Source organism: Neolamprologus brichardi, chromosome 9 (assembly GCF_056152115.1).
Source record: "Neolamprologus brichardi isolate AB-2024 chromosome 9, ASM5615211v1, whole genome shotgun sequence".
Lineage (NCBI taxonomy): Eukaryota > Metazoa > Chordata > Actinopteri > Cichliformes > Cichlidae > Neolamprologus > Neolamprologus brichardi.
The window spans coordinates 28,056,460-28,069,772 of record NC_142112.1 but is presented as its reverse complement, the minus strand read 5'-3'; the positions used below and the strand labels follow the sequence as shown (position 1 = coordinate 28,069,772).

The 13,313-nt window shown below is 44.3% G+C and overlaps 1 protein-coding gene across 1 annotated transcript in view; it reads right to left on the bottom strand.

Moving 5' to 3' along the window:
- The window catches only part of gli3 (GLI family zinc finger 3), a 98,540-nt gene that overhangs the window by 4,422 nt on the left and 80,805 nt on the right, over positions 1-13,313 (bottom strand). Inside the window, exons 9-14 of the mRNA XM_006794973.3 lie at positions 12,087-12,200; positions 11,022-11,162; positions 4,076-4,225; positions 3,787-3,951; positions 3,417-3,707; positions 107-500 (exon numbers count right to left, since the gene is read on the bottom strand). Of these exons, the coding sequence (XP_006795036.2) occupies positions 107-500; positions 3,417-3,707; positions 3,787-3,951; positions 4,076-4,225; positions 11,022-11,162; positions 12,087-12,200 (1,255 nt within the window). The remainder of the gene's footprint in view (positions 1-106; positions 501-3,416; positions 3,708-3,786; positions 3,952-4,075; positions 4,226-11,021; positions 11,163-12,086; positions 12,201-13,313) is intronic.

Below are 13,313 nucleotides of genomic sequence, written 5' to 3'. Positions count from 1 at the left end.
TTAAACCATTCCATTATAAGAGGGTTTTTTTTATCCTTCACAATCCCGTTTGAGCTTCAAATAAAATGGACAAAATGACATTTAAAAATGTAAAAGTTAACCTTACCCTTCCCCAACATGTTGGGTACTGCAGAAGCTTTGGGGGGCGGTGTAGGGGACAGGGGCCCCAGCCTGGGCAGCGCTCCATTCACCTGCTTCAGCCTCTCCATCTTGATGTGCTCCATCCATCGCAGAGGGCGGCCGATACTTCGCCTCGCCTGGAGGGTCAGCATGGCCGCGGTAGCTGTGGAGACAGTGGAGTCCATGATGGGGGCTGGCTCACCCTCACACTCCTCCTCTACTTCCTCTTCGTTTTCCTCTTTCTCTTCATCCTCCTCCAGCCCCTCCCCTGGCGAGCGTCCGGCGCTCACAGCAAGCTGGACTCCACTGCTGGGATAGGTGCTGATGGGGGACTGGTCACTGCTGCATGTAGACTGACTGCCAGGGCTTGGCTGAGACGTCTGATGCACGCCAGGAAAGAAAGAGAAGAATAAGAATAGGAGAAGAGAGGTGAGAAAAAAAATCTATATATTAGTTAAATAGTTAGAAACAATGACTCCAGGTTACACAAGTGAAGATATAAAGAATTACAATTGATGACAAATGAGCATGCACTCTAAAATGTTGGACAATGATCATTATTCATGAAAACAAACCATTATGAAACACAACTGTAGTCGTGTGTGCGTGTAATGATTGTGTGAAAGTTACTTTTAATCTTTTGGGGAAAAAAAACTTTAGTTTATTTAAGTCTATAGAAAGTTGGACCTTAAGTCATACAACCTAAAAACCTTCAGTGTATAAAATCTCCACTGTCTGTAGTACTGTGCAAAAGTCTTGAGACATCCCTTATATTTGTATATTTGTATAAAAAAGCATTTTTGCCCCAACAAGTTGATTCCTAAAGAGCTATTAGGCAAAAACTTGACATATCTCAGCATCGTGTGCAGGATAAAAGAAAATGTGCCAGTTTCTAAAAAAGTATACAGAAAAGTACCATCAGATTTTGTTTGACCATGCAATAACATCTGGAAAGCATCTGCTTGGTAACTGTTTCATTTTTCCGCATGCCAGTGACTGAAAAACACACTGCCAATGCAGCATGTTGTAAGTGAATGGGACAAAAGGAAACCAACATTCAAAGACGAGCCTTGAATGCTCTTCAAGAAGTCTGGAAAATTACCCGAGAGAGTTCAGGTTGTGTTGAAGAATATCTGTGGTCTGTTTTTGCCCTGTATACTGTATTTCCATGTATGTTTAAATGCACCTATTTTCACTTCCATAGAAAAATATTTAAAAAAATTAGAGGTAACTTAAGACTTTTGTATATATTAGCCGATAGTTGTACAGATGCAAAATGTTAGACGTATATTGAAAACAGAACATCACCGAGTCATTGTTTATTTTCTGTTCAGAAATCTATTAGAATACTTGTGACCACATCTACAGGACCCTAACACGGTCTGCCCAGCTGTGGTGCTGCATGAGAAGCAGACGAGTATTGTACACATGGAACAGAAATCACCACCATCACATAGTCTGTGGATCACCAAGCATCTTTTTTGTAACAGAGGTCGAATCAATAACTCCTCTCACGTGACTAGGGATGGGTACCGGTTCTGACATAAACGGTAGTAACCAGACCGAAAAGCAGCGCACATTTCGGTGCTTTATTTCGGTGCTTTTTTTTTTTTCCTGAGCTGTGATACACTTTAGATTCTAGCCAATCGTTTTACGTTTCCGAGGATAGTAGGCGGGTCCAGGTACGTACGTTCTTTTAGTGCAGAGCTACAGAGTAAAAATGCCCAAGGTGAAGCGGTCAAAAGTCTGGCTGTACTTCACAGCAAAATATGCAAACTCAGCAACCTGCAACAAGTGCTTTAAGCTGATACTGTGATACTGTCAAAGGAGGTAACACCTCAAATCTGATGAAACACCTGGCGACGCATAGCGTTTTTTTTAAAAGCCGAGAAATGCGCCGTATTTGATAGCTTGCTGCGAAACCTCACACCGAGCGCATCTACTGCGGGTGTGGTGCCTGTTATCGGACCCGGAGTTTGCAACAAACCCCAAAAATCCGAAGAGTAGAGTCCTGGCCCCTAGCCCTGCCAGTGTAGCAGAAATGATGACGGATGATGATGGCAGCAGCAGCAGTTCTTCTCTGGGTGAGTAGCTTAATGATGTTCGTGTATAATTTACGTTGAGTAGGCTAACCACGTTATTACATTAATGCATGTAAGGTGAAGTAGCAAACACCATCGTAGCTACATGCGGCTGTCTTCTTGTTTGATGGCAGATACTCCCTTCACCCTGGCCAAAAAGGCTAAAATGACCAAAGAAAAAGTGGAAAACAGTTAAACATGAGAGGTTTTTGGACAAAGTTTGTGTTTTTTCCATTGTTTAAGCACTGCTTCCAGCCAAGAGTGATACCATATATGCCCTATAGCTGCAGAAAAGGCTAACATTGTTATCCTTTCACAAAAAACAGCTAAACATGAGAGGTTTTTGGACCAATTTTGTGTTCTCCATTCTTTAAGCACCGGTTTGAGCACCGTTTAAGCACCGGCACCGTTTCAAAAGTACCGGTTTGGCACCGGTATCGGATAAAACCTAAACGATACCCATCCCTACATGTGACCACATCTGGATAAAAACAAGGCAAATAGAGAATAGTCAAATATCTTTTTGAGCTACTGTTTTTGGATTTTATTTAATGGAATGTTACAAATTACATTGCAGATGGAGAATAATGAGATCCTTTTTTCTGGCATCAAGTTGAAATAGTATTTAGTGCTTTTGATCCTGTTTACTAGTGATTAAGTTTGGCTGCACAGTGCAGCCCTGAGCAGTATCAAGCTTACTTTCAGTGCCCTTGCAGTTCTCCCCAACACAATGCCTTTGGTCAATATCAAAGTGCCGTACAATGCAATAAGAAGAACAGACTTTTTATGAATTTAAGGGATGAGAGAAACCAGGAATGGGAACCCATCTGGCATGTTTTAAAGTCAACATGTGGAGCAGTTGTGACAGGATGTTAAACGTTTGATGGGAAATAGGACGATGAGCAAAGAACATGAGAATATTTTACAAATAAAATATAAAGTGATACCTATCTCACCTGATTACCCACTGTCCTTAGAAAGGCAAGGAGAGAAATGCCGAAGCATTGGATAGAAGGAAACATGTACTCATTAGAAGATTATGGTGTTAAACGTGCATGGCCCCTATTAAATGCTATATCAAACCTAAATACTAGGCATTCATTCACTAAGTTTAAGTAAATAGTAGTCAGAATGTTAGAAAGTTAAAGTGCAGGAGTCAAAATGAAGTTAAACACATGCGAGTCGGCAAGAAGGATACAAAAGCTGAAGTCTTACCATGGGCTTCTCTGTCTTGACAGACTTGACCTGCAGACAATCGTCCTGTTTTGAGGTAGAGTGGTTGTACTCCCTTTGGTCCGTATACCCGCCCAGGGGAAGTTGCCCTGGCGAGCGACCCTGGCCGTTACCCCCAGGCTCCCGGGGCTGGGGCGGCGGGCGCGGGTAATCGCCCCGCTGTTTCTTGGTAATGTGCGCCTCCGGCCCGTGTACCGTCTTAACATGCTTCCGTAAGGAGCTTGGATCTGTGTAGCGTTTTGTGCATCCCGGGATTTTACACACATACGGTTTCTAAGAGAGAGACGAGAGACGAACATTGAGTTTGTTTGTTTTTCTGGCATGTTGAATGTGCGAAAGAACCTGTTGGCACCTCATTTGAGTGTGTTCGATTCTGATGTTTCGCCCGGTCTGATGCATTGGAGAAAGCCTTGTTGCAGCCTTCGTGTTCACACACGTACGGTTTCTCTCCGGTGTGGGAGCGTAAGTGAGTCTTCAGGTTTTCCAGACGAGAGTAGGCCTTGGTGCAGCCTTCAAACTGAGGAGACGAAGACAGTTTCACTCACACATCACATTCTTTTACCACAAACGTCGTGGCCTTGAAAATGAGCTTTAATCTGCAATAATGTGACATCAGCTGAGTCTATCTGAGCGTCCCTTACTGTGCACTTGTGCGGTTTTTCCCCAGTATGCCTGCGCATGTGGACCACCAGCATGTACTGTGCCTTAAAGGGCTTCTGCTCTCGAGAGCATTCCTCCCACCGGCACACAAACTCCTTCTTCTCTCCGTGGATGTGGTCATTGTTGATGTGCTGCAAAAGAAGATGAGAGAATTTAAAACGGGACCGCTCTCGTGAGAAGTGGAACGTCACTTTGCGTCGAGCGTATTTGTTTTTCAGCTTGAGCAATTTTTTTTCCCCTCTGCAACACATAGGGGGAAATATAACATTTCCTTTGGCGAATCTCCATTTAATTTCTTCAGTCTCATTCCTCTACAGTCTTTCTCCTTTTTACAGTCTATTGAAATCTGCATAAAAGCAGGCAAAGAAAAGGCAGACGTGTGAGTCTCGGTGTCCGATCTGAACGGGATTTTCAAATAAAACCCTGTCACTTCGCATCACACTGGGCTCGCGCCCCTCCATGACAAGTGCTGACAGTTGTGCTGCCGTGGCAACTTCCAATCTGAGGCTTAGGAAGACGGGGGAGGTGGGAGCGAGGTGAGGGGATAGGGAAAGAAATCAAAAGTTCAGTCGAGGCGTTTGAAATGCGAGGGCTTTACAACTCCAGCCAAGCATTATATCTGCAAGTACCACCTTTCCCTTGCTCCATCCCCTTCTCTCTTCCCTTTTACTCCATATTTTTTTCTTTTTCCTCACAAACTGTCTTCTAAAACGGGATAAGTGGCCTAAGTTACAGAGGAATGAAAGAGGAAGGGGGATGTGAAGATGTAGCCGCTCTGGGGAAGAAGTCAACATCTGGCTCTCTTTCAGAGACAACAGTGTGTGGTGGCCTCTGAAGTGTCTATCCGAGAGCAATTTAAACCCACAGAGACAGACAATATCCTGACTGAAAGAAACCAGCATTATTACATTCCTGAGCAGCAGAGAGGACTCTTTATACCTTTAGGGTGAACGAGGAGGGACAGAGGAAGGGAGATGAATACATACTTGACTTTGAACGCTCTTAAATCTCTGGGAAATCCAAGATTGTCGAGCTATAAAACATGCAGGACCAAAGCAGATAAAGCACCCAGGGTCATTTACCCTCCAGGCATGAAGCTGCCCTGACAATGTCATCTTTGTACCTTCTCAGTTCCTCGCTCACTGGCTAGATCATGACCCCAAGCGCAAGCATGACCATGACATCAAAGAGACGCCGCGCTTCTTAAAATCATTCCTTTATTCTGAGCTCAGCCTTTCCCTTCCCAGCAATACTAAAGGATGAGTACCAACAAATGAGTGAAAACAGTAACAGCAGAGCGCAAAAGCAAAGAGTAAAATTGACACTAATATATCGGCAAGGAACCGCCATTATTCTCACTTGACAGTTTTTAATTTTAAAGTGACAAAACAAGACTAATTCCAGGGGAAATGATTGGAGCCTGATTGACCATGGACGTTAGCGAAGTTTCCCCAAGATTGATCTTCTCCCCCACCTTGGTCCGAGCTTCGGAAAAGCCTGACTCGTCTTCTCTTTTTCTTCCTCTCCGTGAGGGAACCCCGGTGGCAAGCGATCGGTCTGTTGTGACCAGCGTTCAATATCAGCCGGCTGAGAGCGATGAGGAGAAGGGCCGCGGCGCTGGATCACGCCGGTGGCTGGCGCGGCGCAGTGCGCACTCGCACACACGGACTGATACGCAGTCACACTCTGTTTGTACAAAACGAAGGAGGTCGTTGACGGGCGTGATGCATGAGCCTCCGGGCTGACAAAAAGGGGGACAGGCAGCACGGGGGAGAAGGGCCGCCGAGAAACCTAATGGCAAGATCTAATGGCAATTCTTATTGAATCAATAATCTCCATGCTGAGCAGACAGGTCCCGTTGGCCGGCTAAATCGACAAACAGGTGCTGATAGCGCCGGCGCGGCAGGTTATTCATCTTCCCCCTGCCAGCTTATCGGCCAACAACTGTAAAAACGCCACCAAGATGGATTTAGGAGGGAGTCGCACAACGGGGAACGCAAGGGACACGGACACAGAGGACAGTGAAGCCGTCTGTGACATATGAGGTGCACGCACACACACACAGAAGTGCAGGCACTGTTTTCTTGGTCCATATCCTTGTTTGGTCCAAACAACTATTTAAAATAGACATAAATAACCCGAAAAGACACAATTGCTTTACACTCCAATTCATGTAAACAAATATGTAAAATAACTAATATATATATATAAAATAAAATAAATTAAAAAAGCATGATTTGTTTCCATAAAATACTCAAATGCTCACATCTTATATGCATTACTAAAACACAGGATCAAGCCTCTCTCTCTTTTTTTTTTTCTTTCTTTTTTTGCCGTTCCCCACTTCAGTATCCATCTCCATGTCTCCTTATCAAACCCTCTCTGGGACATAGCCTCCACGCATTAGAATGCAAGCGTGCATGAAAAGAGGGCCTGTTTACAAGGCAATTTCACTAAGCTGTGGGACCCGCAACACCGTTTAGCTTTATCAAGCGCCGCCTAATAAATCATATGTTCCTTTGTGATGTCAGTTGGTGAAGTGCATTGTGTAAAGAGAGAGGGGGACGGGGGGGGGGGGGACGGGGGGGAGCGAGAACGAAAAAGGCAAAGAAGGGAGGGAAGGAGGGAGGAAGTAAATGGGAAGTGAGGGGGGTGGGAGTGAGTGAGTGAAGGAAGGGAAGAGAGTAAGTGAGGGAGCCAGAATTGGCATGTGTAATTCAGCACACTCTTTTCATCTTAGAGTATGATACTCTAGACAGATAAGGGGGCCTAATCCTTCTCCTGATCAAAAAAAAATCTGCATTTTACCAATTAAAGGCCTGAGCCAGCAGGCGGGAGAGGGTGTGTGGGGGACTGCCTTCAGACTGCGCCTGCGTTTATCTCCCTTTAACACTGGGGAGGCGCACAGCAGTCACCTCAGCGAGGGTGCACACCGGCTGAGCAAAGGCAGCTCCCCATCTAAGAACAAGGACATCACAGCACCACCTATGAAGCTGACCTGGAACATAACAGTAGGCTCTGGAGGATGCAAAAGGCTTTATTAGCTCAAAAAAAAAAAAAAAATCGCACGCATGCAGACCACCAACTTCTTCAGACACCCCAGTTTACAGTCTGTCATATCTTCCAAAACAAGCCTGCTATTTGTGCATGCCTGCAATACTGGGAGAGAAATAATTCAGAAGCCACAATTGGTTTAAGTATTGATATCCAGCATCACCTATTTTTTTCACGTAATTCTAAAATAAACAGGCTTTGAAAAAAGCTGAAGGATAAAAAAATTAATCTGGAAATTCATCGAGTAAAACTGCATTATATGCAATTACCTTAAAGACACTTTTTTCAAAATCTTTTCAGTGTTAAATAGCGGCAACAACGTAGAGTTTGATTTTAGACTTCTCATTGGTGAAGGATTGGTAATAGATCAATGAAAAAATAAAAGATTGTTCAGCAAGGCCATATTAGGGAATTTTGGGAGTGTGGGGTTCACATCTCCGGCGACAAACCCCAGCGAAAAAAGCCTACTTCAAGAGAGACATTAAAGAAGCCACCAGGCCTTATCTTTAAAAGTACTCCCTCTGAGGGGGAAAGAGGGGAGGCAGAGAAAATGAAAGAGAAAATGAGAGAGGGAGAGGTTTGTGTCACCCCCACCCTCAAAAAAAAAAAATGGGGAAGCAAAAGAATGTGTAGCTGAGGGGAGAGTGAGCTGGGAGAGGTACAAAAGAGTTGAAATGTAATAAATGAAATAAATACAGCAAACGAAAATTGACGCCCGCCTCGCTTTTGCTGACTGGGTAGGCCAGATAAGTGAGCCAAATTGCACAGATCTGATGTTTATCTTATCGGCAGCACCGAGAGCGCTTAAACGCAGATGATAAAGGAACGCCGTGGCGTGTCATGGTGAAAGCACGTTTGAGAGTGTAAAAATATGCATCAAGAGCACGGCAGGAGTGCTTTTGAACAAGGTGGAGAGCAATGAGGGTGGCGCAAAGGCTTAATTCTAAAATTAGGCCAACCACAAAGAAAAAGGAGGGAGGGGGGATTGGAATCAGTGAAGCCGCCAGTTTTAAAACTTAAAAGGCGTTTACGGTATGACGGCGACTCTTAACACAGCGGCCGGATGTCGCTGTAGAAAGTTTGTGTCGGTTGAAAGAGTTACAACCAAGGAGAAAAAGGCTTTTTTCCCCCCTCATCATGTTTTTTTTCCCCAAAGCCATTTCAGAAGACAAGTACAGGGGGAAGGGACGCTCCATTGTTTAGTTATATGGAAATCCCCCCCCCCCCTCCACCCCCAGCCCTCAAACCCCTCCCCAATGTGTGAGAAGAGCCACTGTGGTCCAAATACTGTACTTATCCTATTACTGAGGGGGGTGGGGGTGCGGAGAGATAAGAGCATTTTCCCGTCCGCTCTGCTGAATTAGAGGGCAGGGATTCTGTAGGCGAAGACTTTTATTGGCATCTCTCAGCATATCTGCATGTGCATAGAAAATGAGAAATAAAACGTAATATCAAAAAGTCAAACGCTGGAGAGGCGGATGGAAAAATGGAAAACTAATAAGGATTTTGTTAGCGTGTGTCTACACGGCGATCTGATAATAAGAGCGGTTTGGCGGGGTTGGGCGGGATCGTATATGTGGAGGAATGAGAGGACACGGCTTTGTTCGAGTGGCCACCTGGTGTGACTAAAAAAGGTGGGTGGATGCGGGCAAGGTTTTCTAATAATCGGCCATTCTCACCTCCTCTCCCACCACCTCCGCTCGCCCCCCGCCCCCTGAAACACGGGGCAAGAAGTTGTCAAGATCCTCAACCTTTGAGCTGAGCCCTTCAAACACGGGAGGCAGCCCATTCCGTGCTGAGGATATCAATTATAGATAGGGGTTACCACCGCGGCTGAGGATTGCAATGTCAAGACGGCAAGTAGACAGCTGTGTAGAGCTGAGGATCTTTCTATCAGATGTGTGTCTCGTGCGCACACGTGTGAGCGGATGTGCGCGCTTCACCGTCCCCTTCTATTGTTGTAATTTCATCGCTCGCTCGGAACTTTTGCTTCCTCGACTTAGCTGATGGCCGAGCTGTTGACGGGCCAAAGCTAATGGTGCCAGTGTGAGCAGCCGTGGCGGGGGTGACACAGCCGTGATGTCATTAATATTTAGCTTTACAGCGAACCCTCGGGCACAAGACGATGAGAGCCATCCATCTCCCGGGCTGTGTGAGAGTTCAGATAACAGACCGGAGGGCTGGGTGGGGGGGTTCGGCCAAGTCAGTGTAATACACAAAGCTCACTCTGGAAGGCTTAACCCTCCAAATCAGTTTGCACCGTTCAGCTGTGTGATGTGCTTTTCAGCTTCTGAGCCCATTACCACCGTCCACGGATCTCCAAAAGCATTATCCAGCGGCAGCAACAGTCGATGCCCGCAGCTCCGACCCTGCTGCAGCTGCTGCTGGCGTTCAAACACGCAGGCAGAAGTTGTTGGCTGATAGCAGGCGTTGTCCAAAATAGCACAGCTTCTGTAGATTGTGCTAGGATGTACTGAGCTTGAGAAAAGGGAAAGCAAAAACCTCTCACAGCATAGAAAACAAAAAAAGCAGACTGGTGGTGGTAGCTCTGCTGCGTCTTACAGATGCAAACACCCTGTTGTGTCTCGCTGTTTGTTACCTGCAAGACAAGCTGCTCCTGTCAGAGAAGTGCAGAAACTTCTCTCCCAATAGTAAGCCGTGAATGACACCTGAGTGCAATAGCAGCCATTTGCTTAACAGCAGCAAGAAAGAAAAAGCGGTCGAAGTCACTGAAAGCAAATATTCTGAGCACAGTTTAGTGACATTATGTGTAATTTATGGAACTGCAAATATTTGCGTATGGATTTCTGTACAGACAGGATACAAAGAGGGATTTTCACCCATTAAAAACTCCCGTGCTGCTGGAGGAGGATGGCCTACACATTTACACATTAGTCAAATGCTGATGGGTTAAAATAAAAATCCAAAAATGAAGCATGAAATGTACAGACAGTGGCGGCAATGGTCACTTCTCACAGTTTGTGTTATAAAATCGCTCTTCTCTGCCACTGGCTGACGGACCAACAACAGTCTATGCAAGTCCAAGTCTGCAGGTGGATGGGCAGTTTCAAATGGCAATGAAATTTTCTCCAGTGAAGCCACAACATTGACATATGAACACTTTTTTAGTTGATATGACAAAATACTAAACATTCTTGTGACTAAGTTGCTTAGTTGCGTGTCCAGGAGTTATGTACAATCCAAGCAGCAACTTCCAGGCCTGCAGTTTCTTGAATGGCCACTAGAGGTGGGCCCCAAATATGACCGAATACCTATGCAACGCTATCCTGTGTTACCATGAAAAAGACATTACCTCAGCTACTTCAAGTTGTAAGATAATACTTTTGAAGTATTTTTAAGGGAAGTGTCTAACAAAAACTAGGGAATCTGTTCAATAGTCTGCTGGGTTCTGTTTCCATCTGCTTATCCAATGCATTTTGCACACATGCCAACTCTCTTTCACGTTCTCTGTGGACAGAAGCCAGAAAGCTTCCAATAATAAAAATCTTGTCCTTTGTTCACATACTTTACATACTCATATTCATACATCTGCTTACAGGTATTACCTGCCAAATAATATGACAGTCTACAAAAGCCTGTCAGTGACATTGTAGCATTTATTTCTGTTACTAAATACTAATTATCAGGTATCTTTGTGCGTGTGATGCATCCCAAAAACACAAACAGCTTTCCACGTTTGGTTAAAATGCTAAGCTGATTTTTTTCCTGAACTCATGACCCTGTTGTTGTGACTCAAACTGACAGTATGAGCACAGTGAGACTGCAACGAAAAATTGTTTTCATATTAAGTCATTTATAGTTATTTTGTTGAACACTTCTTGTGATTTTTAGTGGGTTTTAAAATCTACTCACTTGCACTAGCTGCTCCTGCGTGTCAAACTCACGGCAGCAGTTTTCCCAGTGGCAGTTTGTCTCGTAAACTACCTCTGGCTCCTGTTTGCTCTCATCCTTGTCCCCTTCCTCCTTCACCAAAGTCATACCGTCGGGATTGTCCTGAGGAAAACAAGTTTTAGCACAACAATCAGGATCACCGGCACAACATGCTGAGATAAAAGTTAGAAAGCAAAAGTAACCGTTTCCTCTTCCTGACATCCGTCCATGTAAACCTGTCACAAAAGCCATTTTTCACATGAAAGGCACAGCCTTGAAGGTTATTGGTTAGTGGTGTAGCCGCAGTGCCCCCGCACAGCTGACCTCACCTGGCTGCCTGGGAGAAAAGAGTACAGGGCGGAAATGTAGCGCTGAAAGCCCCTCTCTGTTTTGGTGGTTTTTATACGACAAGACTGGGGTGAGTATTTGAGGAATCTAACCCCCTCTTCCTTCCCTAGGCTGCTCTATTAGCCCAGACATATTTCACTGTCACAGCTAGATGCCGGAGTAGAGCAGGGAGTTGGAGACGGCTTTAAAGGAGAGCCCGGGCTTCCACTGCACACCTCAGGCTCTTTCTTCTGCCTGAGAATCGACCCCCGTAAGATTTTTCCTCCAGATGCAGACACTTACTCTTATCACACTTCTCTTTCTTTACCCCAGCCATTTAAATTCTGATTAAACTGAAAGCAAAAACAATTTCCTACCAGTGTCCCGAAGATCAATGAATAGTTTTGCTTCGGAAACTGAAACTGATTAGAGGGGGAAAAAAGGGAAAATCAGCCAGATGCAGGTAAATAAACACTAAACTGTGGCTGGTAGGCTTGCCTAATGTTGTAGCCATGTTGGCAGGTGACCAGCAGCTATATGGGCTTGTTATTCGGGGGGGGGGGGGGGTCTAAAAATAAAATCAAGCTGGTGGGATTTAGCAGTAATTTGCTTCCCTTTTTCCCCAGAATGTGTGGAGTTCTCATGTAAGTGAAAAATACCTATTGAGTCAGTAAATGAAAGCTAGTTTTGATGTTTGCAGTTAGTGCGGGTGACTCCCACCTGTATGCTCACCGCGCCCGGGCTCGGCAATTCTTCCTCTGGTTTCATTTTGGAACGTTTGTGGTGCATCGGGTCTCCTGTGCTGCTCACAGCGGATTCGCTCGTTGGTTTGGCCTGTGAAGAAATATTTGAATATTTACACGATTACATTATTAGATTGTATTTCTTTGAGCCTAAAGCGTCACTGTCTCGACTATAAAGACTACACTGTACAAAAATCTGATCAGACTTTTTTAAACTGGTCATGAGCAGTAGCTCTCCAGACTTTCTGAAGGTCTCTCAAAGTCTTTCTTTGGACATTGGCTGCTTTTTCACTGATTTTCAGTCCAGTCCTTGTGCCTGACCATTTTCAGTGTTTTTTTTTTCTTTGTTTAGCCACTAGGTGCCAAACTAAAAGAATGAGCCAGTGTTGTGTCTACACATTACAGACAGCTTAGTAAAGACACATGAAGCCTCAAGAGAAATGAGGAATTGTGGCTTTCTAGAAGTCAGTCTTGAAGTCTTGAGGAAGTAAAACAGGGGGAAAAGGCTGAGGTTTGTCATATTACACAACAACTGGACTGAAAATCAGTACAAACAGGTTTTATGGAGTGATGAATCCAAATGTAATTTTTTTGTTCAAATCATTGTCAGTATGTATGGAAGAGATTTAACAAATGGTTGAGTATCTACAGCCATCTGTAAAACACAGTGGCAGCTCTGTCTGTATTTCAATCAGTGGGAACAGGAATTCTGCCTGTCAGTATGACAATAATGCTAAACACACTGAGAGTGCAGTGAAGCATACCTGAATAGAAAAACACCTGTCAGTCATGGATTGGCCTCCCCAGAGCCCAAACCTCAACATTACTGTGAAATTATCTCATCAGAGAACAGAACAAAAGGCATCCACCATCCAAAGAAGAGCCTTGAATTACTTTCCAGAAGCCTGAAGAACTGCTCCTGAAGACTACTTAAAGAAATCACAATAAAGCTTGCTAAAGTGAGCTCAGGATAAAAGCTCATTAGAATTGTATAAATCGTGTTCTTGCCTAAAATACTCTATTTCCATGTGTGTTTGCATATATATTTAGTTAAATAATTGCACCTATTTACCATTTTCTGGCTTAAGACTTTTGCACAGTACTGTATATTTTTCTATTTCCTCATATATATTTTTTTGTTTTATTCTTTATGGTATTATTAAAAATGTATGCGATGCTTATAAGTCAATCAGTCTTTTACTTA